Source organism: Battus philenor, unplaced genomic scaffold, assembly GCF_028537555.1.
Source record: "Battus philenor isolate CCGP_79_NKW_IND1 unplaced genomic scaffold, ilBatPhil1.0.hap1 SCAF_18, whole genome shotgun sequence".
Classification (NCBI taxonomy): domain Eukaryota; kingdom Metazoa; phylum Arthropoda; class Insecta; order Lepidoptera; family Papilionidae; genus Battus; species Battus philenor.
In genome coordinates, this window is record NW_027181680.1 from 13,675,918 (window position 1) to 13,690,524 (window position 14,607).

Sequence of the window (14,607 nt, forward strand, 5' to 3'; positions counted from 1 at the left end):
TTTTAACGAAAATGTCATCTAAATTCCTTCCTTCGCGTTCTATACACTGTTCACTTGTTCGCTGCCGTAAATTTGGTTTAATTGAACTGATTTCTCGACAATTATTTTCTTTTAAATTCATAACAGTATGGGGATTGTTACTGTAAATTCTCTCTTTGAGGTTGCCCCATAAAAAATGAAATCGAAACCCATGAAATCGGGTGGCCACGGGAGACTTCGTCGAAGAATGCGCGGTGATCACTCGACTTTGACTTGCAACAACGTGGGCAGTGACTAACGCTGCCACCTTCCCCCGCACCGTACATTATTTTTTGTAAAACATGAATCTGCCACCAGACATGCGTATGAATTGTTCTTAAACAACGGTCAGTCGTAACGCGACAACAAAACTTTGATGTATCAGACGAACCTGTGCGTGGCCGGGGCGAGCGCGGGGGCGGGCGGCGCGGGGCGGGCGGGACAGCTGTCCGCGCGCCGCATGCCTTCTGCAAAGCACAACAACCAGTGCATTAGTGCTGGACTGGAACAATTTCGGCTTACAACTAAATCATAGTAAAAGCTAGGAATACGCATCTACATGCCCAGCTGCCGATCGATCCGAATTCAATTACAAAAATATACATCTCCCTATGGCTACAATTCAAATTCAGAGGCCTGCGTGTTATGGACAAGAGGGTCCGTGACGTCGCGACTCGGTTCCGATTTCTGCTGCGGAATATTATACAAGTATTGTATTATACAAGTAGTGTGGTGTTCGAATCGTTGCTAAAGCGCTCGCTCAGTTTACTTTGTAGCGACCTCCTTGAATATTCTAACAAAATCCGATGCGGGGGAATCTAAATATAATTAAAACAAAGTCGCTAGAAAACAGCTTCACAATTTGCGACGACGTTATCTTTAAAATAGACATTAACATGTGCAATTCCTTACGTTTCATTTCGGCTGTCGTATGTTAGCTTTTGCGATTTTTGAATTTTCATAGATAATATTAAAGATGTAGAGAAAGAACGACCATGATATCCGAGGTGCTTTGTAGTATATCTACGGTGTACCTGCCACTTGAAACTAAACGTTTTGTGGCCCGCTAGCTAACTCGCAAGTCCCGCCCGACCCCGGGGTAATCGTTTTATTGACAGATGAAGGATAAAACGTAACAAGACCTTAACTCCATATTAATCCCGGAAGTGTATAAACAACCATGTTAAGTTGACAGTAAAAAGCTAAAGTACTTTTGGGTGAAATTTTACTCGCGCGCTAGAATTCAAATCCGGACGCCGTCAATGATGCGGTCGCTGGCGTTATGTTAGATGTATAAATTGTAAATAGACCATCTTAATCAGTCTTGGCCATCGTCTTCCTCGGCGTGAAGCGAGAACGAATACGCGCTCGGCCCGCTAGTCGCGTATAAATCTTTAGTAACAGCAACATTACATCATTGTCTCCGGTGCGTCGAGAAGGGAAATTCTGCACAAATATAATTGTTTATTTACACCGGTACAAATACAGGCAAAGCTTGAATACATCTACTTTGGACTTTGTGTTGTGGTTAGCTCAAGACCTGCCGGCCTTTTATTTCACTGCAGATAGAGAACCTCTCTTTATTCCTCTCTACTCCAATAAAGTAATGCGAGACGTCGCCGTCACGTGGCAGTCATTAGAGCAGGCGATATTGCGACTGCGATAAGTGATAGCGCGCGCGCTGCCCGAAATACCGGCGCCGGGCCGCGCCGGGCCGCGCCCAACTAAATATAGGCAAGTGCGCTGCTCGCCCGGCTCGTAACACGATGCGCCCGCTGCAACACAGCCTCTGTCCGCGTGACCAGCACCGAACAAACCCTAATGCCTCCAGCTAATGCTCGCACCGCACGACGTGACCTGTACCTGTGACCAGGAGGATGTAGCGTTCGAGTGAGAAAGCTCCCTGTAATAATTCACTCGACACTTTTGAAGTTTTTAAAATATACTAATACTAACTCTGCCAACACGAGCTGATAGATGTGATTACACTAGGTGTACTGATGACATATTCAAGGTCGTGGGAAGTCTCTATCGCGGAGACCTGTTTCTTGCTGCGAGCATCTATCGGCTGTTATGATGGTGATGACAATTAGCTATCTCAAAGCTTTAAAGCTGTCTGTACGCAAATGAATTTCACATAGACCACTTTAAATTCCTTCTCCTAGTGACTATAAATCGATTACTGAAGTCTATGTGACCATGGAACTAAGAAGAACATGTGCATTAGTCACATATTCGTTTACAAAAGACGAGTCCGTAGTTTCACGGGGATGCGTCGTGATTATATGACAAAGAATGCATCGGCTTCCGCTGACCGCACAGTAGGATAACGATATACGATGTAGAGTTAAGGTTTCAAAACGAAACGCAAAAAAATTGTATAATTTAAAAAAAATCGAACCCACGTGCCGGACGTTGATTCTGTGTAAGTCATATAGATTAAACTTCGAGGCGTGTGAAATTTGTAACGCCCGGCGGCTGTGATGTCTGCTCGGCGAGGAGAGGCGGCATTATAGACCGGCTTTAAGGAGCATCACCGCATTCGGCATCGAAAGTAATTTTATCATTTACAAACGCTCCCACTGTTTACAATCAGGGGACTAGTGCGTCGCAGTAAACCTGACGTGGCGAGAGGCCGTTATAAGCGCCCGCTTCATGTTCATAATGAAATGGACCGCATGCATCTAATATGTTTAGTTGTTCACTATCGAGTCATTACATAAGTAAGTGACGGACAATTGATTACAATAACAGCTGATAAAGTTTGTTGTTGATTCTTCTCTGATCAGACTGCGTTTGAAACCATTTATTTTTGTTTCACGAATGTCAACATAGAGTAGTGCAGTTTAATTCCCGTTCCTATCATTAACGCGTACAAGTGCTCACTATAAATAATTCGACGTAATCGGCAATCCTGTCCGAGTTTCTGCGACAGTTTCAACCGTTTCTGGAGCGCTCTCCGTCTCACGTCTTAAAATGGGATGTTGCTCTCCCGCGGCAAAACAACGCGTGACGACAATTGACCGGCTTTAGAATTTAATTCGAGTCACCGGTCAGACCCCGGCGCACAACCCCACAGATTACATCCGGTCCGCATCAGGGTGTACCAGTTAACTGAGACTTTTCACCACTTACTCAGACACTGCTCCCGATTCGAATCCAAAAGACGTAACCACGTGACCTTATGTGAAAATCTATATATACCTCCGTCCAATTTACCGGACCCCCTCAAGAAAAAATCTACGGCAAAATCGTTTGATGAGTTGACCCGGCACATTGTCCTAAGCTTCAAGGCATTTAACGGTCTGTACCGCTTAGGCAGGGACTTGAAATAAAATAATGTACCAATTAATGTATAATTAAGTAAAACTTCCAAATTGTATTGTTTATATGTATACATTTTAGCTGTATTTACTCATAAGAGAAAATTACATAAGAAAATTTGAAAATATTGATAAAACGCTGTCGTGCCTCGCAGCTCGGGAGCCTCGGGAGTAAAAAGATCCGTATCAAATAGCGGCAATCCTCTCCCAACTGTCGGCGTTTAGTAAAAGTAAAAAAATATTTTTAAAAACACTAGCGATACAAATTAGAATTAATAAAAAAAATCCGAATCACAACAAATGTAATTGGAAAACAGTTAACCCGCAATGGATCGAGTCCACTGTGATGATAACGAAACTATGTAGGTAGGTCACTAAAATCGCACAATTCGCGTTCATTAGTTGCTGAATTAATAACTAATACAGACAACCCGAGCCTGGGGCGCAGGGACTTTTACAAATCCTGCGACTAGCCTCTCCAGCATCCTTTAATATCAACGTGACCGCCCGGGACAAGATTCCTAAAGAAGCTCACGTATTTAATTGCCAACAAAAGCTCTCTACCGAATCCGATAAAACTGTATTCTAACAGGCGAGCAGTGGTAATTTGTGATCTAATAAAAGAGGCACCCCCTGTTTTACGTTTGACTTAGATACTAGAATTACATAAATAACCATAAATGATAAATTGTGTGGCAAAAATATAGAATAATTTCACCGAGTTTATATTAAACAGTTAATCAACGCAGACAGAACGAGCTTCAGACGGGAGCCGGTCGTCGCGGGCATAGGGAACTGGTCAACGAGGCATTGGTAGCATTGCATCGGCATATTGTCGCAAGCCACGCGCATCGGCGATGTTGGCCTAGCGCCCACGCCCACACCGCACGAACTTCATACGCTCACTCCTCACCACTCGCAACGACCACAATAAGTGACGCTCTAATCTAGACTAGATAGCAGATAAGTGGCATGAAAAAATAGATTGAAAGAATATGTGAAGAACGAAAGGAGAGAATGGAAATAATAAATAACTATGTGAAAAAATAAATTGCCCGTAAAGTCCCTGTCCCACCAAAGATAGGGGTACGAGAGGCCCCCAATAGCAGGGGCCACATAAAAAAAAAATCTAGACTACCAGAAGATTCTTTTTGGAAAAGAATTAGTGCAAAATATTAATGTAACAAATTACAAAACGTATGGACAACATTTCAGACAATTCAAATTTTTCTCCGTTTATGGCCAAATATTTTACTACACAGGCCATTTAATAAGACGTACAAGTCACTATCTATTTTTAAGAAAATGATTAAGAAATATTAACTAGACCATTGATTATATATCCTTTTATTCACTTTTTTTTCTTTCTCTGTTTCTTTATTCTTTCTGAGGCAACTGCTTTCTAAGTCAGTTTTTTTGTTTTTATTTATTATTGTATTCATAACACAATATTTATTGCAAGTTTATATGATGTATGTTATTTACGTATATGTTTATGTATAAGTATGTATTTATGTATGTTTTTTTCTATCTGTACACATCACCTACCCGTTATTTATCCCTCTACTGCTTCCATACACTATGGTTGTCTTGAGATTGTCACGTGTAATAAGACCGCCCATTGTACTTTAGTCTTTACTATTATGCAACTGTGTATATGATAATCTATATTTTGTAGCGCGTACAGCAAATAGTATTAAATTGATAGTCTTTTGACACAGAATTGCAAATCAATAACTTCCTGCGCAGATATTTATTCATTAATTCGTATTATTTCCTGTTACGGAGCCTTTATAGTGGTCACTAATTTACGCCATCAGAAAAATCACATAAGCGCGATTTAATAATAAAATCAAATTGAGGTCCGCTTTAAAAGCGTCATTCAATTTAAAATGAAGCTACGAGTGTTCCAAATGAATCCTGATCTGGCAACACACAACAAACTGTAGTTTTTTTGTGATTATGTTCACAAATGTATTATAAACTAAAAATCTTTTTTTTATTGAAACAGATTTTGATCGACTTTACATTTAATAAACTTTTAATTTATTACTTGATATTTCTAATATTTCATGTTTATAATAGTTATTGCATACAAATACGAAACCTCTTTTATGTAAATGTAATTTGTTCATAATTTAATATAGTGTATTTGTGTTGGTTAGAACAAATGCCTGTAGGGACAATGTTGCGCGGAGATCAAGGCTAGCGCCTATCGCCGCGCCTCGCTGCGAGCACGCGAGAGGTATGGCTTGTGGCGCGGTACCTCGACTTCTATATCCACGACCACGCGAAGGTAGCATGGAAACTATCTATCAGTCTTTTTCTGTACTCTTATAACAAGTTCTGATGTGGTTTAACATTTTCTATTATTGAATAAATTCATATTAATCGCAAGTTATGTTGAATCGTTACTACTTCCAGTCGGAAGCGATACAAAGTCATTTTCACGACTCGCATGCAATAAAGATCATGATCTAGTTTCAGTAAAAATGAATTAGAAATCAATTTGAACCTAATTATTCTGCACCATATAGGAAATGCTGCCAAAAACGGAGGTAATACATAATAAAGCAGAATTGTTATACAGAAATAGACACCTGGCTACGTAATGAAATAAATATATAACATGAACCAACGTATGTACTTAATAAAGTAACTAAGAGTTGCATAGTCTATTAAAAAGGAAAAAAATCAGAGGAATGTGCATTCTTAAAATATTAAAAAAAAATAGTTTTTTATGTAAAAGGTGTATATTAGAACATATCGCCGCCACGCACCGATTAAAATGACATTCGATCCTAACATTGACAATCGACGCGTTCCAATACTTGTCTTGTCAACTTTTTTCATAATTTTCTGGTTTAAAATGGCAGATACGGGCAAAAATATATTTTTTTTGTACAAATAAACAAAACTTTGCTTCTATTCGGCACGCAAACAATAGAAACGACAGTGTTCTTATAAATATTTTCACTGCTTTATGGAGTCAAGTTTTGAGATATAAACAATAATGTTTCTCGTCTCTCCTGAAAAGTTGCGCTTTATTCGGTGGGAGTCAAAGTGAAGCCACTTGACCAATTTAAAATGACTCTCCAGGTTTTTTTATCTTTTATAAATTTCTTATTACTTTAAAAAGAAACTTTCGGAAAATAAAAAAATTGCCGCGTAATTTTTTTTTTTAATATAATGACTTGTAACAGAGTGTTTAACAGTTCGCTGTAAAGAGGTTCGTGTTGATTAGTCGTAGCTACGATATAATAGCGTCTGTCGGTTCAGTTACACATAAAACAATCTTAAATGACGTTAGTTCTACCTATTTTGTTTTCCTAAACACTCTTCCATCTAAATCTAAGCGTTCCATACCTCGGTGGCTGGAGGCTAAAAATGCCTTGCGACGACCACGTGACCACAACTGCTGTGCCGAGAGGATATTATTAGAAAGAAAATAACAAAGAAAAGCAAATCAGTTTAGTAATGAGATTTGCTATATTAACATATATAGGTTACACGCAGGTGTATGTCTCGGCATTATGTTGTCAATGCAAAGCTGGTTTAGTTTAGCCTTTGAGACTAACCAACAATAACAGTTATAAAATGTATAATCATGAAAATTACACGAAACATAAACTAAATACAGTGAATAGAACCCACGCACACAGTATACATAATGCAAGCTGTTATTACTGCTGCCAGCGGCTTGGAGGTTGGAAACTAACCTATCACGCACACCTCACAGAACACGATATAAAATTCTATACAAAACATGCTGCCGTTTGTTTTGTTTATTTCATAAATGTGTACGCGATTAGCTATTAGCGAGCACGTTGGCGAGGAACATGACAGCCGAGAGTGATCGCAGAAAGTGTATTCGCATAGGTGCAAAGATTATTTACAATTTCAACGACCATAAAGAAGTAGCAGCATCATCCTGATAGCGTCCGAACTTAAATCGGCCTTTGAATTTAAATTCGAACGCCTTAGAATAATTTTAAACAAAAGTGTTGCAGCTGTAGTGGCAGTAATACGGAGCGTAAACGCTACATATGTTTATATTAAATATAAGTTCTATAAATTTGCTGTCAATTAATGTATGGTATAGCCTATACAAAACTCAATGGTATCAGAAATAATAAATAACGGAATGATCACGCGGGAGCTTCCAATTCAACTGCTCGTAGTGGAAACATCACAGTGTTAAAACTGTGATACTGTAATAGAAATGAATAACTGAAGTGTTTGAGGATGTACGAAAGGAATGGAATAATTGAGAAAGAAAGATGGAATTGTAAAACGATAGAAGGAGGAAAAGAGATATTGTGTACTATGGAAGACGAGAACGAAAATAAAAATTTTAGTGAAAAAAATTGATTAAGAAATACAACACCCTGTTCTCAATAAAATAAGGGGTGGAAAGAGAGGTCCGCAATAGCGGGGGCCATAAAAAAAAACATCACAGTGTCAGCGCCCCGTTAAATTTCTCATGTTAATAGTTTAAAGCCACATTTCTCCACAATAATACCTGCGATAATCAAAAACTGAATAAATGAGTGATGTATATAATAAACATGACATTCCAGCAGGATCCGCGCGGTCTATCTGGAATTAAAATATTGTCTGAAATTACTGACGTCACGCAGCTCAGACTTAACCGTCGAATTACACCTTGACAGCCGACAGATAGAATTACCGCAATTAAACCAGCGACGAATAATAATCAAACAAGTCTTATTTGATAAGGTGAAGAAAGAAATGCAGAACCAAATAACTGCACTAATTAGAACCGCACCTGGACGAATAGAAGAAAAATTAAAACTCATCCTAGAAGAATACCATAGATTTTGTACCGAAGTATAAAAGTTGTAAAAGATGATGGATATCGTTATTCATGGATTAGCAGAACAGGATTTGACAGAACTGAATTTAGTCAGGTGCTCATTATTTATTCCTGGAGATATTGTACTACTAGAAGATATTGACCCGCCACAATAGAATAAAATAAATTAATAAAACATATTTCACTTCACAGTAAAGTAGAGACTAATTATAAATAGTTATAATCAAAATAAAATAAATAGGTATAGGCAAAAGCTTTAAAACATTTTTGCTGACAAATGAGCTATTCATTCACCTATTTCATCTAGCTCGTCGTGGCCCAGGCCTTCGCTTCAACTGCCTCAATACAAACGACGCAACTCAATGCAACGAACCGATAACAGATATCAAACCTGACACTGCGGTGTGGCGAGCCCTCAATAGTGAGAGATGAAGAGCAAGCACTTATAAATATCTTAAAATTGGACCTAAGACTTTTGTAGCAAGGTTCTCGCCCATTTAACATTCCCCAGTGCTAAACTAAACATCCCTGTCATTACTCCTTCTCATGCGCTACTACTGACTTCAACACACGACTCGCATTGTAAATATCTCCCTGTTCGATTGTGTCGTGGATCTATGTACCAATATACAAGTCGATATCTACTGTCCTAGTTTCACTGCAACAAAGCTAAACACGATGTCCCATATATTTAAATCACAAGCACTCAAACTGAAACGAAGGAAAACTGTTCTACAGAACATGGAATATATTCCAAAATAATTGTAGTCGAAGGCTCGTGTATTTACTCATCCTGGAAGAAAGAACGTCAAGAAGAATTTTTCGAGACTACAATATACTCTGCCTCCTGGAGAAATTATTCACTGGGTGCTTAATTATTTATATTTTTATGTTTTACATACTCAACCATTTATTGCAATCACTGCCCTACATCAGAAATATGCCTGAGATATTAATTCGATAGAAGCTAAAAATTGTCCTTTCCTGTAGTGGCATTTTTCGCATGAATTCCTACGCGCTAAAACCATTTCGTGCTGACGGAGGACTTCTCTAGCGCTGAGCTATTTATAAAATTTATTCACGTCATTATCAGAAGAAAACAACTTAATTGAAACTAGAATCAGATTTAATTCGCCTACAAGGCTTCCTACAACTTAAAGCGAGGATCGCTAACGCGCTCTGGCCAGATAAGAGCACGCAACAAACTCGGACACGTTTTTTTTGTGATCACTTTTACAATATTCTCAAGTAGTTAGAGCAACTCATTCCCAAGCTCTATCAGTTATAAGAAAAATATACACCCTGTCTAGGTGATTTATTTCGATAGTGCATTGTTTACTCTGTCGTGAAGGCCGCGGTGTGCAACCTTTTAAATTTAAAAATAAAGAACGCCGATCGTATCAACCTATAGAACCTTCTCTAAGTTAACTTAAATAAACATTGTCAAAACTATCACGTAACTAATTTATAAAATATATTGGGTTTGAAATGCTTTTGATACAATGCTTAGTAATGGCAGACTCGATTGAATAATAATTTCCTTGCGATGAAGCAAACCGCGGTGTGAAGGGATAAATCCTCAATAATACCTATTAACTTGTGCTTAATGTCTGAATCAATTTAATATCTGTGTTGTTACGCAAGATTGACATTTAAAAGTATTCACTTGAGGTCTACTATAGCGTAATACCGCTGCGAGCCCACGACGCACACGTGGGCGGCTGCTTGCGACACGGAGCCAGGCCCGGAGCAATCAGCTATCACATTAGCAAACGCTTGCAATCTACGTGACACTCGACAGAAGACAACGCAGCACAGCCTATTTATATCTTTATAGATTTTTGGTGGCAGAGGGCAGAAAGTACTCAATTTGGACCTTTTTACAGTAAGCACAAGGACTCTGCTTTGTCCAGGATTGCCATAACTTGGGCCGTCACTCCATTCTCAACTGAAGATATTAGACTGGCATTGCGTGAGGTTAAAGCTTGGATGATTGAAGCTTCACACTAATATGTTTTAACTAATTATGTTTCAATGAATAAAGACGTAACATTTGATTAGTATGTTCTCTATTGTATGTATTCTCATATTATTGACACCGGTTTACGTGTTTAGTATTTCAAACCGAGGATGCTCGACAGACAGCTTCAGCAGCTCGTTATTATTTGATCTAAAAATTTCTTTTAAAAGTAAAAGTATCAAAATATTAAATAAAGTTTTTCTGTGGATCAGTGATATGTGTAGAATATATGGTATTGTATGAAATTACGCAGGCGATATTGTGATGTGACTATACAAAAATAATTTTAATATAAATTCTAATTACATAACTTTAAACATATTTAAAGAAGTTTCAGTTTTTAACAGAAGAGATTATCTGAATTATAAATAACTGATTGGGTCCGGTGCCGAGATTCGCAAGTGAATGATTCCGCACGTGAGCGCGCGTGCGCAGCGCAAACAGCGAACGCAGTGAACACAAAAAACTTCTTCAAATTATGGGAAGGTCGTTCACCTTTAGCTATGTACAGAAAAATGTGTACAATGAGACACTTGTTTGATAAATACGATTCTATCGCCTCAAAGTCACTGATGTAGCCGGAACTTAAGAACGAATTAATGTGTGACTACACATCGACTCACTCTCAGCCTTTAAAATTAAATATATACTTTAGGAAATGAATATCATTAATATAAATGAATATTATAATTGAAAGATCGGCCAGCAAAATGCTGGCAGAGCCAAGATTAAAATGGATATTTATCGAACCGAAACCTAGATTAGTTGCCCGCGCTAATAGAAGTAACAATGTGCAAGCGCAATAAAATATTTAAAAACATGTTGCTGGTTTTGCTGACTACAAGGTGCCAACATCTCTGAACAGACCATGGGGATGATCATCTCTTCCTTGATTCTAATTACTTAAAAGTTCTAAAAGCACCTTTGGAGTACGATGCAATAGTTAAAGGTTCGGCCCGAGCTGAAAGCTTTAGGAGAGTCCTTAAATTCAATCACCGCGAAGAGGTTGACACTAAGGCTTTGGTGTTCTACCACCTCAAGCCCGTTGTAGCGATTCGTGGCGCAGGATAAACGGCATTTGTCCATAAAAAAAATTTGTGTATTTTATTCTCCATAAGTAGGTGTAAATGCCCACAATCAAACAATATTACTACGTAACAAACAACTAGAACCGTAGAGAATCCACACGTGAAATCAAAACCACGAAAATAGTAAAACAATATCTGCTTACGCTTATGCTGCTAATTATGCTTGACCTATCAGACACTTTTAAATAACAAACTTTAAAATATTTTTGTAACCTTTTACTTTTAGCCACAAAACTATTTTTTTTTTATTTCCATAGAAACTTACGCGTGTGTTTTGTGTCGAATGTAAAGTCGCCTGCGTTATCGTCTACATGTATGATGCGACAGTGTAATGCAACCAGCATTTTCGGAATATCCGTATTCGAACCGCATTTTCATTTTCTCAGTCACACATAGCCGCCGGGCTTTCTTAGTCTAAGGGTAAGCAATATGCCACATCCAAAACAACGAAGTACAGTCAACCGAGTATGCCTAGAATAAATATTTGGACGACCCCTTGCAATATGGACCTATTGCGACATTTTTCAAAAGTATTAAAATAGGGATGGAAAAATTAATTCCAACTGTTTTTTAAATGAGAAAGAAATGAAAAGCTTACAAAAAGCTTACCTTCGACTGGGCTTGTGTCCCCCGTGTACATGACTCCGTGTTATTTCACTACACAAGATATTTTTTATTTTATTTCGTAGGCACAAACACAGACGTCTACACGCGTCCTTTCCGTGCGCCTCCGAGGCGGTTGAGCCGGTAAAGCCGGAGTGGTTGCCATCTCGGACCGGCTGGCGCTGTCCACTGTCGCGGTCGTCCGACAGCCGGGACGGACGCCGGCTGACCTACCACACGATCAAATGTTTCGAAACCGGCGCGCGTAGCGGCGCGTGCGTCGTCCAACGAGAGAATGTCTACGCGGCCTGAAGTCGACTGAACTTGTGCTACGACACACAAACTTAATTGTAAACTCGACGCTACACGATTTAATTACGTAACGCGTACTGCATGCGCACGCGGCGGGACTGCGTTTGCTTAATTATATTATTCCGTTTCTTCCTAAAAGAGTGCTTCATAATTTTTATACGCCATTATTAATTTTACATTCAATATTTGGTAACAATAGCTATAAACATATACGTACGGAACCTACATTTGAATGTCCGTCAGTCGCGACGGGTCGACGCTTCAGGAGGTCAGCGTTCAGGTTTGGTAGACGTTGAAGTTGTTACATCAATCATCAACTTCCGTGTACGTTTATTTATAAAACTACAGCGATTGTCGAGCCCTATTTAGTTGGTGGATTCGAATTGGGAAATGTGATTGTTTTATCAAAATGCAATAAATCGGTTGCACCCTATCTGAGGTCACAGCTCTTAAGTAATGTGACCCCGACACCCCGCTACCCCGCCGCCCCGCTGCACCTCGGCAGAGCTGATAACGGAACACATCTCAATGTGTGACAGATATATTTAGACAACGATGTAATGAACCGTTTGCGGCCCGCGTTCAAATTCGTGCCATATTCCAATACAAATAGGTGCGATATTGTAAAGTGCTTTTTTAATTCGAAATTCGGAAAGTCCATTTCTAGCATTCACATTTCGCTATAGGTGACAATTTGACACTTGCCATGTACGGACGGTGTGAAGCTTCGGTGCTTACACATCGTGTACATAGCGGCGCGCACTGCTCGCGCGAAACTCACGCTTGTGGCACCGGTCGCACGGTTCAAAACGCAGCGGCGGCGCGGCGGCGGCGCGGCGGCGGCTCGTGACACACATTCGGTTTATTATTTACGTCCTTGTGCAATGTTCCGAGAAACTTATTAACGCGAGCGAGCGGAAACAATACCGCTAACAGATGCTGGAACCGATAGCAGCACGCGCACTGCACTGCGACTTGTACAAGTGTTGCACACACGCACAAAACGCCTGAGCTATCCGTTATGATATCACAGATAAATACAAGGTTTTTAAAAATGGCGCGAAAATCGACAGATTAAAAACAACACCAAAGCGGGGCATGTAGACGCATTCGGAATTAAATCACCAAAAATTTACAAACGATTCTATGTGGACGGAGGAGAGGGCGAGGAGCGAGTCGATAGGCAGGGCAGGGGGGGGCGGTCACCTCCCTCCGGCGCCGCGCGACGTCCGCGCGCGAGTCGCAGCCGTAATCTAAATACAGACGGCGTCCGACCAAAATCGCGTTCGCTTTCGCTTACCATACGTTAAATTTAGCGTGTACAGAAATATACGAGTTTTTACGCGTTTTCCACGCGGGGCGGCGCGGGGCGGCGACGGGAAACCCGAGATTCGTGCCGTATTTGGCAGGCGAGCGCGGACAATCGCATTTGGGTATTTAGTTTCGGCGGCTAATTCGAGCGCCGGCACCTGCGCGCGCGCCTGCCTTCTTCGGACGCGGCCCGCGCTTGCGCAACCCGTTGACCGTTACAGGAATACGCCGCCGCCCGACCGCTCCCCGCCCCGCGCGCCCTGACCGCATACCGGAGTACACTAAGTCTCTCCTCAAAAATATTTGCTTTCGAAATTTATCCTTATAAAGAAATAATTGCAAAGCCAAAGGAATTGTTAAACATGAATCCCGAAAACGACTCTACCAATTCCACTAAATTATTTTTAAGAACAAATATTATGAAAAGAATAATCGACAGTTGTTAGGAATATTTGAGGCTACACTTTTCTTCTTCCTTTCAAATCACAGAGTGAACTGAAGCGGCCGCCCTTAACTGTTTAATCTTTTACGTCAACGAAACACAAAAAGGCGTGTTTTGTTGCAATTTTTTTCCACGTCTGCAACGTTATTATAAGCTTCGAATAAAACACTTAATAATACGAAATGACCTCGGCTAAAACCTCTGTATTAGGAAACAAAAAGCGATGCGTAAGGAAGGAACTGCTAAGGCAGAACATAAAAAACAATATGCAGGCCTATAAATATATATCGTCTAGTTATGGCATGATAGCTGTGCGAAATATTTTGGACTCCGTGGGTGGTTGACATCACGTGGCCCGCGACGAGCGAGTCGACGATGGCTATCCTTAACCGGACAACGTGAAAAACATATTAATGTATTTCTATACAGGTGACTAGGTGTAGGCATAAAACCTTTAAAGGGATGAATGCATAGCTTATTGGTCAGGAAAAGTTTTAAAGCCTGAAACACCTATTTCTAATCACCAAGAATATATATATATATATATATATATATATTACTTTGAAACTCTATTGTAATGCGTCACGTTAATAGCTTGAGGTCTGCAGGGATAGAGAGCGAACGAAAACGTTTTGATATATAATAATCCCGAA

At 39.9% G+C, this 14,607-nt stretch overlaps 1 protein-coding gene across 3 annotated transcripts in view; it reads right to left on the reverse strand.

The window, feature by feature from the left end:
• LOC137920428 (uncharacterized) overlaps window positions 1-14,607 on the reverse strand; it is a 33,239-nt gene that overhangs the window by 2,624 nt on the left and 16,008 nt on the right. The window contains exons 1-2 of one of the 3 annotated variants that reach the window (XM_068763788.1): window positions 13,342-13,400; window positions 410-485 (exon numbers count right to left, since the gene is read on the reverse strand). In XM_068763788.1, coding sequence (XP_068619889.1) covers window positions 410-480 — 71 coding nt within the window. In that variant the 5' untranslated portion in view covers window positions 481-485; window positions 13,342-13,400. Of the gene's footprint in view, window positions 1-409; window positions 486-11,895; window positions 12,451-13,341; window positions 13,401-14,607 lie in introns of those variants that run through there. The other 2 variants (XM_068763787.1, XM_068763789.1) reach the window with 2 other exon arrangements.